General features: G+C 40.9%; 1 protein-coding gene across 4 annotated transcripts in view; it reads right to left on the bottom strand.

Annotated features, from left to right (window-relative positions):
• Nucleotides 1–25033, bottom strand: part of RBM27 (RNA binding motif protein 27) — a 77316-nt gene that overhangs the window by 49308 nt on the left and 2975 nt on the right. For all 4 annotated transcript variants that reach the window (XM_060180358.1, XM_016192883.2, XM_060180353.1 and 1 more), the window contains exons 2-5: nucleotides 12720–12838; nucleotides 4008–4132; nucleotides 1439–1530; nucleotides 584–777 (exon numbers count right to left, since the gene is read on the bottom strand). In XM_060180358.1, coding sequence (XP_060036341.1) covers nucleotides 584–777; nucleotides 1439–1530; nucleotides 4008–4132; nucleotides 12720–12838 — 530 coding nt within the window. The remainder of the gene's footprint in view (nucleotides 1–583; nucleotides 778–1438; nucleotides 1531–4007; nucleotides 4133–12719; nucleotides 12839–25033) is intronic.

Raw genomic sequence — 25033 nt, 5'->3', positions numbered from 1 at the left:
AGAACTGACTTAAAATCTGGTATCCGTGGATATCAGTGGTTGGGATTCTCAGTTATCTACTCATTCTTTTTTTTTTTTTTTTAATGTTATAAATATTACACAACCTGACAACAAACCAAATTAAGAGCTGGAGGGTGAGGTGGTGAGGAAGGTGGGCAACAATCCTCTTCCTAGTATCCTTTATTATTAAAGGATACTTATTTAAATCATAATTTAAAAATAAATTAAAAGACTTAAATCAAGGCATGTCATAAGGTACACTTATGAGCAGCTTCTTGTTTGGTCAAACTCCTTGACTCCATTCTATGCAAAGAATCCTGTCTTTGTAATAAAACCAATACTTAGTAGCTAGGACAGTGGCTCAGTGGGGGCTTGAGATCCTGGATTTTTACTCCTGGCTTATGCTGGAGCAATGTTCTGACCTACCTATCTTCCTTCCCTCTCTCATTAAATAAGTCTTTAAATAAAGAAAGGGAAAAAATAAGTCCAATTTTCACATGCTCAGACACTTTGTTCTTATGTGTTTTTGATAAAGGAAGATAAGCAGCTTCAGAGCTTCTAAAGGGAAATCTGACCAACTCACCAACATTCCTATTTGGATCCCGGTCTTTGCTGCGGCCCCTACTTCGGCTTCGGCTCCGACTCAGGCCTCGGCTCTTACTACGACTCTTACTCCTGCCTCTTCTCCAGTCATATTTATCACGGTACAATTCATTCCGCTCATAGTAACGGTCATAGTCTCTCCACTTGCCGTCTTCTCTTTTCTTCTCACGTGTCCTATAATGTACGGATATAAAAGCCATATGTACACTACAGAACTCAAATCTGTAAACAAACTGGTAGCAGGCAACACTTTCCTTGATTCATCAAAATTCATAACGCCTGTGAAGCTATAAAACTACCACATTACTCCTCTAACCCATTACATGAAAGAAAGAAAAAAATCATTCCCGCAACTACACTGGGTGGGGAAAAATAGAGGTGAATCCAAAATCTGGAGAGGGGTAGGAGGAAAACAGAAATTTTAAATTAGAAAAGAAATAAATGTTCGAAACAAGGATCTCCTAAACAAAGACAAGTTTTCTTTTGGTGGGCTAGTGATTCAACACATAAACTTCACTATTTGCAAGATATAATGCTACAAACGGTTTTGAGACTGAGCACCCCTAACCAAATGGAACATTTCATTAATGTTCTCTAAGGAGAATGCTCCCACCTCTGAGCTCTTGGGGAAAACACATAATAATGACTGTTTATAAAAGGAAGAACTAAGACAAAGGTTTAAAAAAAAAGAAAAAACAGAAAAATCAAAGAAAGGTAACACTATCATATTAGTGGTTAGAAATTAGCGTTGTTTTTTTTTTTTAATTTCCTTTAATGGTTCTTAAAGTAACTAAAAAGTGAGTATCAGTATCTTCCTAATTAAAGATAAACAAACCTTCGTTCACTAGATTCTGAACGAATCTTCTGGGGACTAGGATATTTCTTTTTTCTGCCATCTCGTTCTTCCTCTGCTGGCTCCTGAAATACCTATAAGAAAACATCAGAAAATATCCCTTTATAAATTATGATACCTAATAATCTTTCTGGAGCAACAGGACACAAATAAAAAGAAATAATAAATATCAAGTTTAAAATATTAACTTTTGAAGACTTTTTACTATTTATTAATAATAGAGAAAAAGGTAAGAGAACAGGGCATTACTCCTGGGATCATTCCTTGGTATCCTACACACTTTGGACCCAATGCTTGAGTCCAGCACCAACTTTCAGGTCATTAAAATATTAAAGTGTCCCAGGAAACAACACAGTGGATACTATGTTAAACTCTCAAGCATGAGGGGCCAGGTGGTGGTGCACGTAGTTGAGTGCACGTTACGGCACGCATAGAACCGGGGTTCAAGCCCCTGGTCCCCACCTGCAGGGGAAAGCTTTGTAAGTGGAGAAGCAGAGCAGCAGGTGTCTAGCTCCCCCTCCTTTCAATTTCTGGCTGTCTCTATCCAATAAATAAAAATAATTTTAAAATATTTTTTAAAAAACTCTCAAGCATGAGGTATCAAGTACTATCTCTGGTATCACAAGGATATACTGAGAACTCAAAGCACAATGGTGAAGAAAGTTAAGTTGGGGGTGGCAGTAGTGTTCAGACAACTATCAGAGTTAAGAAATTATACTCATGGGTAGGGAAGAAAGCATAGTATCATGTGTGAGGACTTGGGCTCAAATTCTAATATCATGAAAGCACCAGATGGAGCCCCATGGATGGTAGAGAGGTACTATAATCTATGTCTTCTTGACTCTCTTTTTTTCTCTCCCCCTGAAAAAAAGTTTCCTTCTTAGGTCAATTAAGTTACTGTGTACAAACTTCTTCTTCTTCTTTTTTTTTTTTAATTTTGTTTTGTTTGGTTTTATGATTTTCTTTTTTATTTTTATTGGGGGAAGGTATAGGGAGACAGAAAGGAAGACCAGAGAATCACTCAGTCATTTATGACACTCCATGGCTTTCTTTTTGCTTTGTTTTCTTTGTCTTGCCAGGGTTTCATGCCTGTGCTGCTACACCATCCAATAATGCACTTTTTTCCTCTTTTTTTTTTTCTCAGACAGATACAGAAGGAAAGAAAGACAAAAGGGGAAACAGCACATCACAGCTCCATCACTTCTAAAACCTTGTCTTTGTACTGTCCTTCTATGGGGAGAGAGATGTCAAAACCAGGTCCTTGAGCATGGTAAAGCGTTCACTCAGCTAGGTGTGCTGTCTCCTGGCACCCATCTTTCTTGTTTTTATGTGCTGCCTGGAATTGCACTTAAGTGCACATGCACACTACCACTGAGGCACCTCTCCAGACCCTATAACTATACATTATGCTATTATATGCCAACATTGTAAGAGTTTTTTGTCCCTTATTTCTAGGCTGACAGCCATATTTAAAATTACAACTGTGGTCTGGGAGTTGGTGCAGCAGGTAGAGCACTGAACTTGAATGGGTAAGGTTCTGAGTTTGATTCCCTATACTAAATATGCTAGAGTGATGTAATAGTTCTAATTCTCTTCCTCCCCTTGCTTGCTATTAAATCAGTAGTCTGAAAATCATGCGAGGCCAGAGTGGTAATTCACTGGGCAGGACGCATGCCTTGCTACACAAACAGTCCAGGTTGAAGCCCAAACACAACTTGAGAGGTGCTATAGCACAATAAAAAGCTTCAGTGCTACAGCACTGCTACTTGTGTTTATCTCCAAGTGAAACAAAAAGTGACCAGGGAAATGAAAATGTGCATAAAATACTAGCTCCAGGAAAAACTTAAGATTTTTGATTATAGTCAATCAAGAAGGTGGCACAGCTGTAAGTAAGGCTTTGGACTCTACAAGCATGAGGTCCCGAGCTCTATCCCTAGCATGGCATATACCAGAGTGATGTTCTGCTTCTAGTTTCCTCTCTCATAAATAAATAAATATCTTTTTAAAGTAGTGAATAAAAGTGTATTAGTAAATGATCTCACTTGATTTCATTATCAACTCAGTTTTAGTCTAGCTTTTCTATTTAACTAAGTTTCTTTCTCTAAAAGTAACTACTGGGTTGTTGGAAAAGTCATGAGGCATTTCTGCATAGAAAAATATAAAACAAGGTCAACAAAAAGTTAATAAATAATAAGTAAATATTTTTTTAAAAAAAGAAAAACAGAATAAAATAAATAAAACTTCTCTTAATGGGCTGGGGAAATAGTGTAATATTTATACAATTGCTAACACCACCACAGAGTGAAACAAAACTCTAGTTTAAAAAAAACAACTTAATTCTCAAAAAAAAAAAAAAAAAAAAAAAAAAACTCTTACATCTCTATAAACAAAGCTACCTGAATTTCTTACAATTTTAAGTCCAAGGATCCCTGATAAAAAATCTGTATCAAGACCCAAGCTTCAGTAATGCTTCTGAAAGATAAATCTGAACAATGATACTGGGAACATAATCTAAGAAAACCTTCCCAAACAAGTAAGAATTCTGTATTACCTCTTCTTTAATTTCTTCTTTTTCTTGTACTGGTGGTTTTGGCTCAAGTTTAACTGGTTCCAAAGGTGGAAGGTAGTTCTTAGTATAAAGACTCTCAAATAGTTTATCCACAAAACCTGAAGTTTCTAAAGAAAAGAAATAAAAAGCATTATCCAAACAAAAAAGTTTAACAACATACTCAAATGGCAGAACACACACTGTTGGTGAAATTAAAAAGAAGTCTATTGGGAAAGAATCCCAGTTCTGGGTTTTTTAATTCCTTAATTGTATGCATGCAAGTTGGTAATATATGCAAGAATAATTGTGTGGTATATAATTGTAAAAGAATAACAGTGAGTCGAATTCCCTAAATAAAAGACCATTTAAACTATGGGGCTACCATACAACATATACAGTAGCTACAACAACGAGTAAAGATACCAAAAGATCTCAAAATCCAGAAACTAGGTGTATATTTAAAGAATCTGCATTTTAAAAAATAGTATAATATATGTGAGAAGGAAACAGATTATCAAGTAAAAGACTTCTGACTGCATACCTTGTTATTTCGCACTAACCGCACCACCTACTAAAAAGCACTATTTAAAGGAGCCAGGCAGTGGCACACTTGGTAAAATTCACACATTACCATGCAAAAGGACCCAAGTTCAAACCCCTGGTTGCCACATATGGGGAGAAAACTTCACAAGTGGTGAAATAGTGCTGCAGGTGTTTTTCTCTTTCTCCCACTCTATCTCCCCTTTCCTCTAGATTTCTCTCCAACAAGTAAATAAGTATTTAAAATAATAATTAAAAATAACTACTCTAATTTTGTTTTCTTGCCAAATCACTTCATTGGAAGATCTGGTATATGGCCACCACATGTGCCACAGTGGTGCTCTAGTTCTCCCTCTCATTAACAGATCTCTGTTAAAACAGGAAAAAAAAAAAAAAAAAGAAAAAAAGAAACAAGAATGATATTAAAAGTTTTTGTGTATGTGCTTTACTCTTAACTGCTCTATTTTGTGACTTTCAATGAGAGTAGAGTACAATTGCTGGCACATGAGTACAATTTCTCACCTCCCAGTATATCTATAAAACACTCTCACCCCCAACTTAGCTGCCTTTCCCCCGTCATGCACTAGGGCTTCCACCCTATCCCTTCCCGAAGTCCATTGGTTTGGTGCAATAGAGGCCCAGGAGGTGGCACAGTAGATAAAGAGTCATGAACTCTCAAACATGAAGTCCTGAATTCAATCCCTGGTTTCTGATGTGCCAGACTGATACTCTGCTTCTCTTCCTCTCCTCAAATCAGTGAATAATTCCTGGTTTCTGATGTGCCAGACTGATACTCTGCTTCTCTTCCTCTCCTCAAATCAGTGAATAAACCCAATTTTTAAATTTATTTTTTAATAAATCAAAATTTCTACTTTATTATTAGAGAAGGTACTTGAGGTAGAAGGAGATGGGGGGGAGACACACACTGACACTTGTTACTTTACTACCTGTGAAGCTTCGCCCCCTGCAGGTGGGGAGCCAGCATCCTTTCACGCTTTATTGGGTGCACCACCACCCCAAAAAATGTATTTTAAAATCAGTTAAAAAAAAGAATGCCACGGGAGTCGGACAGTAGTGCAGGTGGCGCAAAGCAAACCACAAGGACCAGTGTCAGGATCCCGGTTTGAGCCCCTGGCTCCCCACCTGCAGAGGAGTCACTTCACAGGCGGTGAAGCAGGTCTGCAGGTGTCTTTCTCCCCCCCCCCCCGTCTTCCCCTCCTCTCTCCATTTCTCTCTGTCCTATCCAACGACGACATCAATAGTAACTATCACAATAAAACAAAAGGAATAAATAAATATTTGGGAAAAAAAAAAAAAGAATGCCATGAGAGTGGCACAGAAGGTGGTATAAAAGATACAAGGCTGAACTTTGCCCATGTGCTGTATTAGTTTTTTCTTTTTATGTTCTTTTTTTGTAAATTTTTTATATTTATTTATTTTCCCGTTTGTTGCTCTTTTTTTTTTTTTATTGTAGTTGTTACTAATGTTGTCGTTGTTAGATAGGAAAGAGAAATGGAGAGAGATGGGGAAGACAGAGACGGGGAGAGAAAGATAGACACCTGCAGACCTGCTTCACCGCCTGTGAAACGACTCTCCTGCAGGTGGGGAGCCGGGGGCTCAAACCCAGATCCCACCTCCGGTCCTTGCGCTTTGCACCACGTGCGCTACCACCGGACTGCTGTTTTTGTTTTATTTTTAAAATGGATTCAGAACCAGAGCAGCATTCTGGCACATGTAATGTTACTGATAGAACCCAGGACCTCATGTGTACAAGTCCTGCACTCTTACACTGTGCCACCTCATAAGCCACAAGGTCCCAAGCTGGCTTAAGATTTGATATATGGCCACCACATGGGCTCTGATTCTGGTTCTCTGGTTCTATCTCTCATTAACAGACAGATCTCTTCTAAAGCGGAAAAAAGTGACATGAGAGCAATATGAAAGTTTTTTGTATATGTTTTACTTACTGTTATAATTTGTGATTTTCTAGACTAATTCAATGAAAGAACCAGATGAATTTATTAAATTGTAAATGTCAAAAAAATTATTTTATTATTCAACTCAAATTTAAATAACTTTCATTGGTTCTGCCTTAAGCAAAGAACACAGTAAAAGTATAATGCGGGAGTCAGGTGGTAGCATAGCGGCTTAAGTGCACATGGTGCAAAGTGCAAGGGCGCGTGTAAGGATCCCGGTTCGAGCCCCTGGCTCCCCACCTGTAGGGGGGTGACTTCACAAGCAGTGAAGCAGGTCTGCAGGTGTCTATCTTTCTCTTCCCTGTCTGTCTTCCCCTCTTCTCTGTACTATCCAACAACAACAATATCAACAACAACAACTACAACAACAATAAGAAAACAAGGGCGACAAAAGGGGGAGAGAACTGATTTAAAAATAAAATTAAATTAAAAGTTCTTAAAAAAAAAAAAAAGACACTGTGGGACGTAGAGAGGGGATCATTAAAGCACAGGACTAGGTGGCCTAAGGTGACAGGCTTGGTCTCCAGTACTGCATGTGACAGAACGACACTGACTTCTCACACTCTCTCATATGAATTTTATGTAATTAAAATAATACAGATTTTTTTTATAATGAACATAGAAGGGCTGAGAAAATAGTTCTGTTCTGCATATATAAGCTCCTCAATTCAATCTCCAGCAATTAAAACAATGTAATAGCTAATTTAGTCCTAAAAATTGGAAATGCTTAACGCAAATGCAATGAAAATACCATCAGAAGCCCAAGGACTTGTTTAAGGATTCCGGTTCCAGCTCCCAACTCCCTACCTGCAGGGGGAGGGGACCACTTGACAAGCAATGAAGCAGGTCTGCATTAAATGTCTATCTTTCTCTCCCCTTGTCTTCCCCTCCTCTCTCCATCTCTGTCCCATTCAACAACAATGACATCAATAACAGTAATAATCACTACAAGGACAACAAAAAAACAGCAAGGGCAACAAAAGGGGGGTAGAAGCTTCTAGAGCAGTAGATTCATGGTAAAGGCACCAAGCCCTAGGAATAACCCCAGAAGAAGTAAGAGGGAAAAAAAAAATAGAAATACCATCAAAATTTAATATTAAATAATACTCAAGATTTTGTTTGATTTTTTATTTTCTTTATTTATTGGATAGCTACAGTCAGAAATGGAGAAGGAAGGAGATAGGGGAGAGAGTCAGAGACACCTGCAGGCCTGCTTCACCACTCGCAAAGCTTTCCCCCTGCAGGTGAGGGGCCAGGGGTTCAAACCCGGGTCCTTGAGCACTGTAACATGTGCTCTCAACCAGGTGCGCCACCACCCGGCCCCTCAGATTGTATTTTTAAGCATATTTAAAAGAATATATTTACTCAAAAGAATGTTAATGTAATATAAACTTACATTAAAATCTACAGAACTATGCTCTCTAATACAGTAAGTACTAGTTACATGAGACTGTTTATAGAATATAGTCTTTTTTTTTCCCCCTTGTCATCACTGGGCTTTCACTACTACATGAAGGTATGACACCACAGTACTGAAGTTTCCTCCAGTACAGTGGGGATTGGATTTGAACCTAAGTGCATGAAAAAGACGCAGCAGTATCCAAGTGAGCTATTTTGCCAGTCCAGGATAGTTTTAAAAGTAGCCAAACAGTTCTTGAAAACTATAGGGGTTGTCAGTGGGAGGGGGGGAGGGAGGGAGGGAGAGGAAGGAGAGACAGACAGATAGATAAAGCCAGCCAGCCAGCCACACACACACCTTTGGTGCTGGGTGTGGTGTGCAACTATACTTCTGTGATTTTAGTCTTAAAAATCACCAATAATAATTTAAAATAAAGCTGAACTTAAAAATCAGTTCCCAAAAGCCAGGAAATGACTCACCCACTAGAGCACACACTTTATACTATGTTTTTGGGGACCTGAGTTTGAGCCCCTGGTCAATAATGGGAGGACCAAGCAAATAGGAAGCTTCACAAGTGCTGAAGCAGTACACTGGTGTATATTCCTGCCCCCACCCCTCCATCCTGCCTCTCCTTCTCCTCTCTCTCTCTGCCTTTCAAACTATCTGGGGTGGAAAGGGAGAAATAGTCTACAGGAGCAGTGGAAATGTGGAAGCACTAGGTCCAGTGAAGTCCTGGAATCAAGGGAAAAAAAACAGATCATGAGTCACACACTAGGTATATTTAAGGGTTCAAAGGCTGATAGAGGCTAGTGATTAGAAAAGATAAAAACTACCCATCATGGGAGTCGAGCAGTAGCACAGCAGGTTAAGAACACGTGGCACAAAGTGCAAGGACCAGCGTAAGGATCCTGGTTCGAGCCCCCGGCTCCCCACCTGCAGGGGAGTTGCTGACCCAGGAATTTTTGGTGCCTTAGGCATGGAAGTCTTTTTGTATACCCATTATACTATACTCCTAGCCTTATTTTATTTATTTTTCATGACATGCATCTCAGTCCCTGCAAATTATAGAGAGAAAGAGAGAAAAGACACCTTTAGACCTACTCCACCACTTGTAAAGTCCTACCCTGCCTACCCTGCCCCTAGCAGGTGGGGAGCAGAACTAAAACCCCGGGTTCAATATGGGGCGCAAGGTACTGGCACACCTGATAAAGCACACACATTACAGTGCTAAAGGACCCAGGTTCAAGCCCCCAGACCCTGCCTGCAAAGGGAAGCTTCACAAGTGGTAAAGCAGTGCTAAAAGTCAATCAGTCCATCTCTATCTTCTATTTCCCTGTTCCCTTATCCAATAAAGAAGGAGAAAAAAGGGGGGAGGGATGGCCACCAGGAGCAGTGGACTCTTAGAACCAGCACCAAATTAAGAAAAAAAAATAAACACACACCCAAGCACTATAGGTTCCAACTCTCTACTCATGACAAAAAAATATCAATAGGAATCAGGGGAAAGGAAGGAAGGGCGAGAAACACACAGGTGAAAAGACAAACATGTAATACACAGGGTCTGAGATGCATGCCATGAAAAATAAATAAGGCTAGGAATATAGCATGATGGTTATGCAAAAATACTTTCATGCCTAAGGTACCAAATGTCCTAGGTTCTATCACCAGCACCATCAAAAACAACTGAGAAGTGTTCTGGTTAAAACAAAAAAGAAAAAAAAGGAAGTCAGGCGGCAGCAGAGCCGGTTAAGCATACGTGGCGCAAAGCGCAAGAACCGGCATAAGGATCTTGATTCGAACCCCGGCTCCCCACCTGCAGGGTGGTCGCTTCACAAGCGGTGAAGCAGGTCTGCAGGTATCTATCTTTCTCTCCCTCTCTCTGTCTTCCCCTTCTCTCTCCATTTCTCTCTGTCCTATCCAACAATGACGACATCAATAACTATAATAATAAAACAACAAAAGGGAATAAATATTTAAAACAGAACAAAAATAAACAAAAAAACAGAAAAAAAATAGAAACAAAAGGAAAAAGAAAAATAATAAAATATAAAGCAAAATAAATAAGTAAAGCAAAGCTGAGACAAAGAATGAAGAGGGACATGGGAAATTCATAGTACAGATATATATTTTTTTAATTATTTTTTAAATACTTACTTTATTCCCTTTTGTTGCCCCTGTTGTTTTATTGTTGTAGTTATTTTTGTTGTTGTGATTGATGTCGTCATTGTTATATAGGACAGAGAGAAATGGAGAGAGGAGGGGAAGACAGAGATGGGTAGAGAAAGATAAGACACCTGCAGACCTGCTTCACCGCCTGTGAAGCGGCTCCCCTGCAGGTGGTAATTATTATTTTTTAACCAGAGTACTATTCAGCTCTGGTAGTTACTGAACCTGAGACCTCAGAGCCTCAGGCGTGAGAAGTCTTTTTGAGTGACTATTATGCTATCTCCCCAGCCTATATTATTTATAAGACGAAGATGACATTTAAGAAGAAAGAAGAAACCTCAAAGGAGTACCAAGTTCCAAGCAAGGGTAAAGACAGTTCAAAAGCCCTGTGCAGAGAACATGCTTTTGCCATACAGAAAAAATAGCTCCGTGGTGCATTATGTCTTAAAAAGTACAAAGAGGGAGAATAGTAGATGAAGTCAGAGAAGCAGCATGGGATGCTCTCAGGTAGAATCCTTTGTAGAAAGCTGGACAAGGGCAAGAGACCAGCACACTTTAATGATAGCCCTTTTGGTCACTATCAGACCACCCCATCATCTGGGGCTCCAGTCAGGGAATCCTTGGATTCATATATATATAAATAAATAAATAAATAAATAAATAAATATATATATATATATATATATATATGGCCTAAACCTCTAATTGATCCCTCTTTCCATCATCACTGGTCATCTCCTTTAGGATCATCATCATAAACCCTCTTGTGGGCCTCTACAGGACCTTGCCCTCAATGTAGAACAGCAATGGTAGGGACTGCCCCACTCTCTGAAGGGAGGCTGGGCCACTTAAGGAAGACTAATCCTGAAATGAGTGCAGCCTAGAAATGTTCCTAGCAGCGAGCATGGACTGTGAGCTCAGACTAACAGTGATACAGAGGTTACACAGGCTCCTGTGCTAAATATATATTATATATATGCACGTCCTAGGTCAGATCAATGGGGTTTACAATTAACAGTTTTTATATACTTTCCTCATATTGGGAAGATACTCTCTACCCTGATCCATTCTCTAGTTCTATTTCCAACTCTGACACCATCTTCCTAGGGCTCAGACAAAAACTACTAAAGTTATGGGCCCTCTGGAATATAACTAAAATAGACTTCCTAGCTTCTTCTCACACAGAGACCATTAGTTCCATCTGCTCTACTCTTACCTTTAAGTAAGTGATTATTAAACACTTTGTCCTGCTTTCTATCTTACCACTTTTCAGCCACTGAGTTGCAGATGCTACCATGACACCATCCTGACCTCCCTGGGCAGATGACCTTATCAATGTGTCCTGGAATCTGACCTCCCCAGAGCCCTACTCCACTAGGGAAAGATAAAAACAGGCTGGGGGTATGGATCAACTGTCAACAGAGAAGCAATTACACAAGTCAGACCTTCCACTTTCTGCACCCCATAAAGAATTTTGGCTAAGGGGCCAGGCAGTAGCGCATGGGGTTAAGTATACATCGTACAAAGTGTAAGGACCCACAGAAGGATCTCGGTTCAAGCCCCTGGCTCGCCACCTGTGGGGGGTGGGAGGGGTGTCTCGATCACTTCACAAGCGCAAGGACTGACGTTAAGGACCCTGGTTCAAGCCCCCAGTTCCCCACCTGCAGAGGAGTCACTTCACAGTAAAGCAGGTCTGCAGGTGTCTATCTTTCTCTTGCCCTCTCTATCTTCCCATTCTTTCTCCACTCCTCTGTCCTATCCAACAACAATGACATTAATAACAACAACAATAACCATAACAATAAAACAAGAACAAAAGGGAAAAAAATATATATATATATTTTAAAAAAATTAAAAACAATAAAAGAATTGGGAACCTTCCAATAGAGGGGATAGGTTATGAAACTCTGGTGGTAGGAATTTTATGAAATTGGAATCCTCTTATCCTACAATTGTTATTAATCATTATTAAATCACCAATAAAAAATATTTAAAGTTTTTTTTAGATGAAACCGGGCATGTTCAGGGTGGTATAGCCATAGACTAAAAGGTTTTTTAAAGCAAAAAAAAGGAATCCTCTGTAGAATATGAAAAGGAGTAAGTTCATGAGAAGATGGACACAGAGGAGAAGTCTACTTCTTAAGCCCCAGCCAAGGAGAAGGGAAAAGGATAGCTTCATTGTCCTAATGACAGTAAGAGTAAGCAGCTTTATTATTCTTAATCAAGGAGGCAAGGTAGATAAAGCATTGGCCTCAAAAATGAGGTTCTGTGTTCAATCCCTGGCACCACATATACAACAGTGATACTAGGTTTATCTCTTCCCCCTCTAGTGTTAGTAAACAATTAAAAATAGTTACACCCAAACATCAACAAGGCTCTGCCATAAACTACAAAGAACACAGCCACCTAAAAAGGATTACAGTTATCACTGTCTCCATAAAAGAAAGAAGCAGAAAAGGGGGGGAGTGATAGTTCTGCCAAAAATGTGATAAATAATTAAGCATGAGAGGGAATATTTAAGTCTTTAAACAACTCTGACCACTTTATTCCTATTCAAGCTTATGACTCCAGATTTCATTATCAAGTTTTAATTTTTAAATTTTTACCCAAATATTTGAGGCCCACAATAATTACCTTTTTGTAAAAAGACATCAAGTTGATCAGCACAAAAGGCTTTCAATTCCTTCTCAGGTTTGTCCTTCTTGACCAGTGCTACAACATAGTTGGCTAAGGCTGAAGGGTCAGCATCACAGCTAGATAAAGAAAACAAACATTTTTAAACATTTTTTTCCAAACAATGATGTCACTGATGAAACCAACCGTACTTTGCAAAGCTAGAGGTCAAAACTATATTTTAAAAAAATATCACTTGGATAGTGAGCTACTATGACATGTGTACAACTCAGGTTGTAGCCTGATCCTCACTACACTATAGGAAGATTTGTGCTGTTTTCCTTCTCCCCTCTCTGCCTCCCTCTATCTGTAAAAAGTCAGCCCAGGAGTAAAACCCCAAAGATGACCCAAAAAAAAAAAAAAAATGACTACACTAGGGCCAGGCCTAAAGATAGCTAGCTCACTCTGTAGTCAGTAAGCCTCTTCCTTTGTGTGAGGCCGGGCTCAAGCCCAGGAAACACCATGGACAGCAGCATACAGAGTTAAGACTGGTACTAGGGTGTCCTAACTTTCTGCTGTCTCTCCTTCACCCTCTGATAGAGAATGAAAAAGTCAGGGTCTGGGTGGTGGCACACCTGGTTCAGCACACATGTTATAATGTGCAAGGACCTGGGTTCAAACCCCCAGTCCTCACCTACAAGGGAGAAAGCATTGCAAATTATGAAGCAGGTCTATAAACCTCTCTTTCTCTTTCCCTCTCCCTCTCTCTTCCTCCCTCCCTTTGTCCCTCCCCCATCTCCCCCTTCTCTCTGGATTTCTGGCCATCTCTATGCAATAAAGATAATAACGGGGGGGGGTGGTATGAGAAGGTAGGGAAAGACATGTGCAGGGGGGGCAGAAGGATTATGAAAAGACCAACCTAGGAGGCCCCTCAGAAATGGTGACACGTATCTAAGCTCATTCTCTGGTGCTGACAATACTGTTGCCAGAGAGGTGGCTCAACATCTAAAGAGTCTTTCTCCCATGCATAAGGCCCTTGATTCAAGCCCCAGCATCACTAATCAGAGGATGTGTAGGAGAGAGTGTGTGTCTGTCTGTCTGTCTCTCTCTCTCAGAGAACTCTTCCTCACAAATAAATAAGCCTTAAAAATGGAACTCAGGCGATAGCATAATGGTTATGCAAATAATTCACATGCCTGAGGCTTTGAGGTCCCAGGTTCAATCCCCACTATAAGCCAGGGTTCTGGTCTCTCTCATTAACATAAATAAAATACTTTTAAATAAATAGAGTGGCCCTGGAGGTGAAGTGCTGAACATGTATGACAGAGGTCCCAAGTTCAATTATCAACATAGGATATGTCAGAGTGATGCTCTGGTTCTCACTTTTGGATTAATAAGTAAGTCATTTTTAAAAGTAAGTAAGAGGAAGTCGGGAAGTAACACAGCAGGTTAAGCACATGTGGCACATGTGACAGTGAAATTGGGGGTTTAAGCCCCTGGTCCCCACCTACAGGGAAGAAGCTTCATGAGGGGTAAAAGCATTACAAGTCTCTCTCTCTCTCTGAGTTTTAAATTTGTTTTATTAGAGACAAAGAGAAATTGAGAGGAGAGGGGGGAGACAGAGAGGGAAAGAGACAGAGAGACATCTGCAGCCTTCACCACTTATGAAGCTTTCTACCTGCAGGTAGGGAGCAGGGGCATGACTTGAGTCCTTGTACACTGTAATGTGTGCATTTAACCAGGGGCACCACCACCTGGGACCCCTAAAAGTATCTATCTTTCCTTTACCTTTCAGTTTCTTTTTGTTGCCCTTGTTGTTTTATTGTTATAGTTATTATTGTTGTTGTCGTTGTTGGATAGGACAGAGAGAAATGGAGAGAGGGAGGGGAAGACAGAGAGGAGGAGAGAAAGATAGACACCTGCAGACCTGCTTCACCACCTGTGAAGGGACTCCCTTGCAGGTAGGGAGCCGGGGTTCGAACTGGGATCCTTATGCTGGTCCTTGTGCTTTGCGCTTAGCCCACTGCGCTACAGCCCGACTCCCTGCCCTTGTGTTTTTATTGTTGTAGTTATTGTTGTTGTTGATATTGTCGTTGTTGGATAGGACAAACAGAAATGGAGAGAGGAAGGGAAGACAGAGAGAGAAAAAGATAGACACCTGCAGACCTGCTTCACTACTTGTGAAGCGACTTCCCTGCAGGGGGGAGACAAGGGCTCAAACTGGGATCCTTAGCCGGTCCTTGCGCTTTGCATTATGTGCGTTTAACTCGCTGCGCTACTGCCTGACTCCCCATAGCATTCTTAAAAATGACTAAAGTATGCAGACTTTTTAATGAAAAGTTAAAACTGATTAACCATAAATAAAAGCTAAAGAAGAAAGTGCAAAAGGAAATCATCTGCCCACCCAGAGCTTGATTCCAATGTATCCACAGTAACTACATTACTTGAAAGCCTAACAACTGCTCTGAAATGCTATGTTGTAGCAACATGTCAATCTGCCTGGAATATGTCCTTAAAATTAGAATATGCACAAAGTAAACTTAAAATATAAGCCACTTAGCAAATCATTTGTTACATTTTAGGATACCTAAACAAAAAATAATCTCCCTTGACAACATAACAGGAACAAAAATATATGTGACTGTGTTGTGTGTGTGTTATATATTGCAATAAATCGAAAAAAGAATATTTTTAAAAATTTTTAAACATGAAGTGAGCTGGCAAGATAGCTCACACACATACTGTGCTTGCTTTGTCATATACAGACCCTACTGCACTACAGAATACTTCAGTGCTGGTATCTCTGTCTTTCTGGATGAAAAAGTCAGCCTAGAGCAGCCCCAGTGACAAGAAAGATAAATTTTAGAAACTAATAGAAAAGGGATGATGTGTGTTTTAAGTTAAACATATAATTCAAAACAACCAAGAAAAGGTCTGAGAAGACAGCAAAATGGTTATGCAAAAGAAAAGACTTTCATGCCTGAGGATCTAAGGTCACAGGTTTAATCCCCAGCACCACCTTAAAACACAGCTGATCAGTGCTCTGGTCTCTCTCATTAAAAAATAAAGGGAGGGAGTCAGGCGGTAGCGCAGTGGGTTAAGCGCAGGTGGCGAAAAGTGCAAGGACTGGCATGAGGATACCGGTTTGAGCCCCTGGCTCCCCACCTGCAGGAGAGTTGCTTCACAGGCAGTGAAGCAGGTCTGCAGGTGTCTATCTTTCTCTCCCCTCTGTCTTCCCCTCCTCTCTCCATTTCTCTCTTTCTTATCCAACAACGATGACATCAGTAGCAACAATAACTACAACGATAAAAAAAATAAGAGCAACAAAAAGGAAATATTAAAAATAAATAAAAAATAAAGGGGCTGAATAGTGGCGCACCAGGTTACTATGCATAGGAACCTATGTTCAAGCCCCCAGTTCCTACCTGGCAAGGGGGAAGGGGAATCATCAAGCGTTGAAGCATGGCCCACTACCTTTCCCTTTCTCTCTCTCTCTCTTCCCTCTCAATTTATGTCTCTATTAAACAAATAAGTTTCTTTTAAAAAGGAAATACTAAACTCTTTTTTTTTTTTTTAACAGAGCACTGCTCAGCTCTGGCTTATGTTAGTACAGGTTTTTAAACCTGAGACCTCTCGAAGCCTCAGGTATTTGTTTGCATAACGATTTTATTATCTCCCCCACCCTAATCTTATTATATTTCAAAGAAAACTTTACTCATGAAACTTACAATGGGGGGAGTTGGGCAGTAGCGCATCAGGTTAAGTGCAGGTGGCACAAAGTGCAAGGACCGGCGTTAAGGATCCCAGTTTCGAGCACCCAGCTCCCCACCTGCAGAGGAGTCGCTTCACCAGTGGTGAAGCAGATCTGCAGGTGTCTATCTTTCTCTCTCCTCTCTGTCTTCCCCTCCTCTCTCCATCTCTCTCCTATCCAACAGTGACATCAATAATAACAACAACAGTAACTACAACAATAAAAAAATGACAAGGGCAACAAAAGGGAAAATAATAAATAAAATTACAATGGGGTCAGATGGTGGTATACCCAGTATAGTGCACCTGTTATGCCCCCAGTCTCCACCTGCCAGAGGAAATCTCCATAAGCAGGAGTGGCGCTGCTGATCTATTTCCTCCTCCCCTCTCAATTTGTCTCTTTCCAAGAAACAAACATTTTAGGACTGAGGAGACAGTATGTTTATGGAAGACTCATACCTAAGGCTCTGAGGTGTCAGGTTCAATTGCCAATACCATCAAAAGCCAGAGCTGAGCAGTGCTCTGATCTCTGTCTCTCTTTCTCTCTCTCTCTGTATCTCTCTTTCATTAAAATAAACAAAATAGTAAAGAGCAGAGAATTAGTTTATCTATGCAGTTTCAGAATATATATCCAGAAAGCTCCTATCCAAATTCACTAATGACTCTGAAGAAAAATAATAATAATAACATGAAAGGTAAATTCAGTGACAGAGCACAGAACCGGCAGGATAAGGCCTCTGGCTCCACACCACATATGTTAAAGCAAACAAAGACCATTATTCTAAGGTTGGTGAGGTAGTGTAGTGGTAGTACAGTAGTACACTGGCTTCTCTTGTAGTAAGCTCTCTACCTCATAGGAAATAACACTACTAGGAGTAAAATATTTTAGAAAGTTCTTTAAAATATATATATATATATGAGAACCAGAGCATCAATTTAGCATAGGTTCAAGCCCCCACTCCCTAACTGCAGGGGAGTCTTATCTTTCTCTCTGTTTCCCCTTCCCCTCTCAATGGCCACCAGGAGTGGTGGATTCATAGCACTGGCTCAGAAATCCAGAGATAACCATAGTGACCAAAAAAAAAAAAACGTTTACCCTGAGGAACCAAAGGGTATCAGACTCAATACCCAACACCACAATAAATCAAATCTGAGTAGTTAGTACTCTTGTCAAGAAGAAAAAAAGGAGCCAGGCGGTAGCGCAGTGGGTTATGGGCATACAGTGCAAAGCATAAGGTTTGAGCCCCTGGCTCCCCACCTGCAGAGGGGGTTGCTTCACAAGCAGTAAAGCAGGTCTGTAGGTGTCTTTCTCTTGCCCTCGTCTCTCAACTTCTTTCTGTCCTATCCAACAAAACAGCAGCAATAAGAACAAAAACAACAAAATAGAATAAATGGCCGCAGGAGCAATGGATTCATAGTACAGACACTGAGCCCCAGGAATAACCCTAGAGGCAAAAAAGGAAAAAAAAAAATTTCACTGGAATTTTGTTGGTGGTGCATCTTACAGACTCACATATAGGTGTGAAACTAGACACAAGAAATTTTTTTATATTTATTCATTTATTTTCCCTTTTGCTGCCCTTATTTTTTACCGTTGTTGTTACTGATGTCGTCATTGTTAAATGGGACAGAGAGAAATGAAGAAAGGATGGGAAGACAGAGAGGGAGAAAGACACACGCAGACCTGCTTCACTGCCTGTGAAGCGACTCTCTTGCAGGTGGGGAGCCGGAGGCTGGAACCGAGATCCTTATGCCAGTCCTTGCAATTCACACCATGTGTGCTTAACGTGTGCACTAACGCCCAACTCCCCAGAAATTTTTAAAGACGTTTATGAGACAGCCAGATTTCCCCTCCCTTCCCCTCCTTTCCCTTTATGCTTTCAAGTCCAACTCCTCATCCACTGTATTAGCTTAGAGGCCCCTTTTATTTTATTTCCTTTTTTAAATATTTATTTATTCCTTTTTGTTGCCCTGGTTTTATTGTTGTATTGTTGTCGCCATTGTTGGATAAGACAGAAATGGAGAGAGGAGGGGAAGACAGAGAAGGGGAGAAAAAGATAAACACCTGCAGACCTGCTTATTTTCTTTATTTCTAACACAACACTGCTCAATTCTGATTTATCTAAAGTTATACAGGAGACTGAGCTAGGAGCTCGGGCATGAAATCTTTGGCATAACCCCTGTGCTATCTTATCTCCTCACCCTAAAATTCTATTAGTAATGTACACTGATGTCATATAAATTAAAAATAACACAAATAGGGACGGGGTAGAAAGCATTCATGGTTATGCAAAGAAATTCTCATGTCTGAGGTTCCAAAGTCCCAGGCTTAATCCCCACATCACCATAAACCAAAGCTGATCAGTGCTCTTGTAAAAAAAAAAAAAATGAAGCAAAAAAATTTTACTGTTGGAATAATGCTTTGTTTTGCCATGTGCATGACCCAGGTTCATGCCCAGCCCCCACTGCAGTAAAGGACGCTTTAGGACTGTGATTTCTTTCCCTTTCTCTCTCCACCTGTCTTGCTCCAGACCAGAGGGGAGTCAGGTGGTAACGCAGCAGGTTAAGGTGGCGCAAGGACCGGCGTAAGGATCCTGGTCCGAGCCCCCAGCTCTCCACCTGCAGGGGAGTCACTTCATAGGTGGTAAAGCAGGTCTGCAGGTGTCTATCTTTCTCTCCCCCTCTCTGTCTTCCCCTCCTCTCTCCATTTCTCTCTATTCTATCCAACAATGACAACAATAATAAAACAAGGGCAGCAAAAGGGAATGAATAAATAAATATTAAAAAAAAAATAGAGCAGTGAAGCCCAGGAGACAACAACAAAAAGTTCAAGTCTGGATAGTGTTTGGTTTTATTGTATACAGAGCAAAGTTGAGAGGAAAAGGGGAGACAGAAAGGGAGAGTAAGAGAGACATCTGCAGCCCTACCATACTACTTGTGAAGCTTCCCCCCCCCGCCCCGTAGGTAAGGAGGGGAGAGAAGGCTACAACCCATGTCCTTGCACACTGTGGCATGTCAGTTTAGCCAGGTGTGGCCCCTTCTAGCTCCTAGGTATTTGTCTTTTTGTTTTTTCTGATTGCCAATGGGGTCATCTACCTGTATTACACTGCTTTGCTTGGTGTGCTTTTCTTTGCATAGGCATAGAGCATAGGCAGAAAGAAGACACAGCCTTTGGACTTTTTTTTTTTTTCCACATGGACACTAAGGATCAAACTTGGGACTTCATGCCCGAGAGTAAAACTTGGCATCTCCACTTGGTGCTATACATGTACTCCTCTACTAGGTGAGTTATCTTCTATGCCCTTGTGTTTTCTGTTTATAATGCTAAAACTTGTCACCTAGTAGAGATTTAAAATATACATGCCCAAGGATCCAGGTAATCTGCAGAACCAAAATTGAAAAAGAAAAAAAAAAATAATGAGGGCCTGTAAGGTAACTCTTCTCGAGATACTTGTTACTCTCTAGCTAAAAGAAAATTGGTCCAGCCAGGTGGTTGAGCACCTAGCTGAGCACACGTTACAATGCACAAGGACCCAGGTTCAAACCTGCAGGGTAAAGCTTCATGGGTGATGAAGCGCAGCTGCAGGTGTCTCTCTGTCTATCTCCCTCTCTAGCTTCCCCTTCCTCTCAATTTCTGGCTGTCTCTATCCAATAAATAAATAAAACTTAAAAAAAAAAAAAAAAAAAAGTTGGCCCAGAGTAGTAAAGCCCTAGTGATGACCCAAAAAAAAAATTATTTTAATTTTTCTTTGATGAGCAGGGGGTTTTATACATGCACAACTGCACTGTTTCTGGACCACTTTTCAATCAGAGAGAAAGAGAAAACACAGAACTAGACCCCTCACAATCTGACCACCCCCTGCTACCTCCTATGTGGTACAAAGGTTTGAATCTTGGCCATGTACACACAGAGAAGCACATGCATTACCTGTCAGGCTAGTTCTCTGTCCACCCTCATCTTTAAGATAGCAAAAAATTAACACATTTAATATTTCTAGAGCTCACTCGCTCCAGCAAGATAGCTCACTTGGGAGGAAGCAGTTTTGCCATGCATATGACCCAGATTCAAGCCTGGCCCATACTACACTGATGGAAGCTTCAGTGCTGTGGTTATCTTTACTCTTCTTCTTTCTCTCTCTATATCTCTCTCCCTCTCTCTCCCTTATCTGAAAAAAGTCAGCTTCTTATAGCACAAAACCTACAGGCTCCAAACCCCAGAGGTTTAAAACAAAACAAACAAACAAAAAAAAAGCCCAGAGTTTCAATGTCTGGTTATGACAGAGTTGAGCAGAGCTCTAGTCTCCTCTTATTCCATCTCACTGTCATAAAAAAAAAAATTTTTTTTTAAAGATTAATTTGCTTTGTGATGGCTAGTAGCATACTTGGGAAGGGGCCTGCACAAGACCCAGGTTCAAGCATCCAGTATACCACACGGGAGTACTATAGCACTGGGGGAAGAAGCTTCAGGACTGTGGTATCATTCTATCTGTTAAGTTAGCAGGCAGGAGCAATGATAACAATTAATAATTCTCTTTTCTGATTGTTCCCAGGATTTCATTGGCTCTTTGTACCTACTCAACTCCACTGCTACTGGTAGACCTTCCCCCCATTATAAGAGTATGATAGGAAGGGGGGTAGGGGGTGAAGTGGCACATAGCACCACTACATTGCTCATGAATCTTCTCCTTTGCATGGTGCTCCCATGTGATGATCAGGGACTGGACTCCCAGTCCTCACACATGATAATCTAAAGGATGTACTCAACCAGGTGAGCTATCAAGACCAGGTCCAGTAATTATCTTTAAAAAAGAATTTTTTAGGGAGTCGGGCGGTGGCGCAGCAGGTTAAGTGCACGTGGCGCAAAGTACAAGGACGAGCCCCCCCACCTGCAGAGGAGTCGCTTCACAAGCAGTGAAGCAGGTCTGCAGGTGTCTCTTTCTCTCTCCCTGTCTTCCCCTCCTCTCTCCATTTCTCTCTCTCCTAACCAACAACAATGACATCAATAACCACAACAATGTTAAACAAGGGCAACAAAACGGAAAATAAATTAAAAAAAAAAAATTTTTAGCAGCCCACTAGGCACAGTGAATAAAGTGCTGCACTCCCATGGTCTGGGAGGTGGTGCAGTGGATAAAGTGTTAGACTCTCAAACATGAGGTCCTGCATTCAATCCCCAGCAGCACATGTACCAGAGTTATATGTGGTTCTCTGTTGCTCCTATCTTTCTCATTAATAAATCATTTAAAATGGATTTCCTAGCTTTCTTCTACCCTAAAGTTCCTAATCTCATCCACTCTAATCCCACTTTCTGGTTCCTGTTCATTAACTATTTTGTCTCAATTTAGGTCATGCCATGTTCCAGACACCAAGTTACAGGTGCTACCATGACTCCATTCTGACTTCTCTGGGCAGACAACCTCACCAATGTGTCCGGGACCCTGGCACCTACAGAGCTCTGGTCCACTAGGGAAAAATAGAAACAGGCTGGGGGTATGGATAGACCTGATAACACCCATGCTCAGTGGAGAAGCAATGACAGAAGCCAGAACTCCTACCTTCTGCTCCCCATAAACAACCTTGACCCATACTCCCAGAGGGGGGAGAAGTGACAGGATGAAGATAAGGACTCTGCACTCCAGCTCCATCAGCACCAAGAGACAGAAGGAAAAGGAGAGGGACATATGGAGGTAGTTCTATTGTCAGAAGTAGCTTGGAGAGGAAGAGATGATTGAATGAGGAAAAAAAGTGGCAACTATGTATACATGTGGACAGATAGCTGTAGAAATGATGGTTGGCCTATGTGTACAACCTTAGGGGAACTGTGGTGGACTGCAGTGGGGAGACTGAAGATTCAGAACTCTGGTGGTGGGTATGGTGTGGATTTAAACCCCTGCTGACATGTAATTCTGTAATATAAAAATAAATATAAAAAATTAAAATAGGACAGAGAGCATAATTTTTATGCAAAACACTTTCACACCAGAGTATTCTGAGGTCCCAAATTCAATCGCCAGCACCACCATAAACCAAAGCTTAACAGTGCTCTGGTAAAAATAAATTTGCCTGGACGGTAGTTAACATACTGGACTTATACTAAGTCTGATCTCAGGCAAAACATGTGCCAGAGTGATACTCTGGTACTCTGCTAGTAGTATTATTATTATTTAAAATAGAGCTAGGAAGACAGCATAATAGTTATGAAAAAGACTTTCATACCTGAGGCACTGAGGATCCAGGTTCAATCCTCAGCACCGCCATAAACCAGAGCTGAGCTTTACTCTATCTTTCTCTTGGAATCTTTCTCATCAAAAGTAAATATTTTTAAAATAAAATTAATGTAATTATTAAAAATAAACCTATGAGAGTCGTTAGCGCAGTGGGTTAAGTGCAGGTGGCGCGAAGCACAAGGACCGGTAAGGATCCTGGATCCAGGCCCGGCTCCCCACCTGCAGGGGAGTCACTTCACAGGTGGTGAAGCAGGTCTGCAGGTGTCTATCTTTCTCTCCCCGTCTTCCCCATTATCTCTCCATTTCTGTCCTAACAACGACGACATCAATTAACAACAACAACAAAAAAAAAACAAGGGCAACAAAAGGGAAAATAAATAAATAAATAATAAAAAATAAAAATAAACCTATCTGGGGGCCGAGTGGTAATGCAGCAATTTAAGCTCACATAGTGTGAAGCGCAAGAACCAGTATAAAGATCCCGGTTCAAGCCCCGGCTCCCCAAGTGCAGGAGGGTCGCTTCACAAGTGGTAAAGCAGGTCTGCAGGTGTCTCTTTCCCCCTCTCTTTATACCCCCTCCTCTCTCCATTTATCTCTGTCATATCCAACAATGACAGCAATAACAATGATAAAAAGGGGGGGGCAACAAAAGGGAAAAATTGGCCTCCAGGAACAGTGGATTCAAAGTGCAGGCACTGGGCCTCAGCAATAACCCTGAAGGCAAAAAAACAAAACAACTATTTATCTACTTATTTACTTTTGGTGATCTCTGAGACTTTACTGTTTAGGATTGACTTCTTCAGAAGGGGGGGTGGGGGGTTATGGGAGGGGCCTGGATTATAGAGACCACAGTACCAAAGCTTCCTTCAAAACACAGGTCAGGTTCAACCTGGGTTGAGGACATAGCAAAGCAGCACACTATCCAAATAAGCTAACTTTTTTTTTGTATTTATTTAAGAGAAAGAATGAATCAGAGCATCACTTTGATACAAGTAATGGCAGGGACTGAATTCAAACTCATGCTTTATTGTACTACACTTTAATCACTATGCCACCTCCCAGATCACAAATAAAAACAAAACAAAACAACAACAACAAAAAACTTGTGGGTGGGGTTAGATAGCATAAAGGTTATGCAAAAAGACTCTCATGCCTGAGGCTCCAAAAGTCCCAGGTTCAATCCCCTGTAACACCATACGCCAGAGCTCTAGTTAAAAAAAAAAAAAACCTTTAAGACTTTACTTATTAATCAATGAGATGGGTTAGAAAGGACCAGAGCATCTCTGGCACATGTAATGCCAGGAATCAAACTCAGGACTTCTCGTTTGTCCAATGCTTTATCCACTGTGCCACCTACTGGGTCTTAGTGAAGAATTTTTTAGACACAGCCCTTTTTTTTCTTCTAATACAATTTCATTATTTCTCACCATCAACAGTCCATCACCATCCTGCTCCAAAACTTTTTTTCCTGCTGCCAGGACTTAGCTGGTGTACTTTTTTATTTCCCCAGATAAAAGGTGAAAAGAGGGAGTCAGGCAGTAGCGCAGAGGTTTAAGCACATGTGGCGCAAAGCGCAGGACGGGCATAATGGATCCTGGTTCATCCCCACTCCCCACCTGCAGGGGAGTTGCTTCACAGGCAGTGAAGCAGGTCTGCAGGTGTCTATCTTTCTCTCCCCCTCTGTCTTCCCCTTCACTCTCCATTTCTCTCTGTCCTATCCAACAATGACAACATCAATAACAATAATAACTACAACAATAAAACAAGGGCAACAACAAGGGCAATAAAAAATTAATTTAAAAAAAAGGTGAAAAGAGAGGGAAGCAGGGGGAGAAGGAGGGAGGGGATAAGAGACACACCAAAGCACTGTTTCACTCTCATGAAGGTTTCCAATTGTGTAGTTCTCCCATGTGGTAGGCAAGGGTTCAAACCCCAAGTCCTTGCATATAAGTATGTGTGTGCTCTACTAGGTGAGCTATCTCCCAGTCCCGAAACATTTTTTTTCAAAACATTTTTTTTTATCAAACTAATACATGCACTCACAAGGACCATATTCTACAAAGCTGTCAGGTATACCCAGAATCATTTCACTAACAGTCACAAATGTGAAATTCAGAAACCCTGAGACCACCTGTATTTATTCCTGTGCTTTATAAATACGATCCTCAACCTTAAATGCAAATGCAACTTCAGATATAAACTTCTAATACAGCCTCCCCTGCACGTCCTACCTTCACAAGGCCCACACACTGGACTACTTTTGTGACTGACACTCTTCCCACCCCAAGAAACCACAGCAGCAAAACAATGAAAGTTGGTTAACAAGATTTCTCAGGAGGACCAGGAAATAGATAAACA

Source organism: Erinaceus europaeus, chromosome 2, assembly GCF_950295315.1.
Source record: "Erinaceus europaeus chromosome 2, mEriEur2.1, whole genome shotgun sequence".
In the NCBI taxonomy this organism is placed as follows: Eukaryota; Metazoa; Chordata; class Mammalia; order Eulipotyphla; family Erinaceidae; genus Erinaceus; species Erinaceus europaeus.
This window is presented reverse-complemented; position numbering and strand designations above follow the sequence as displayed.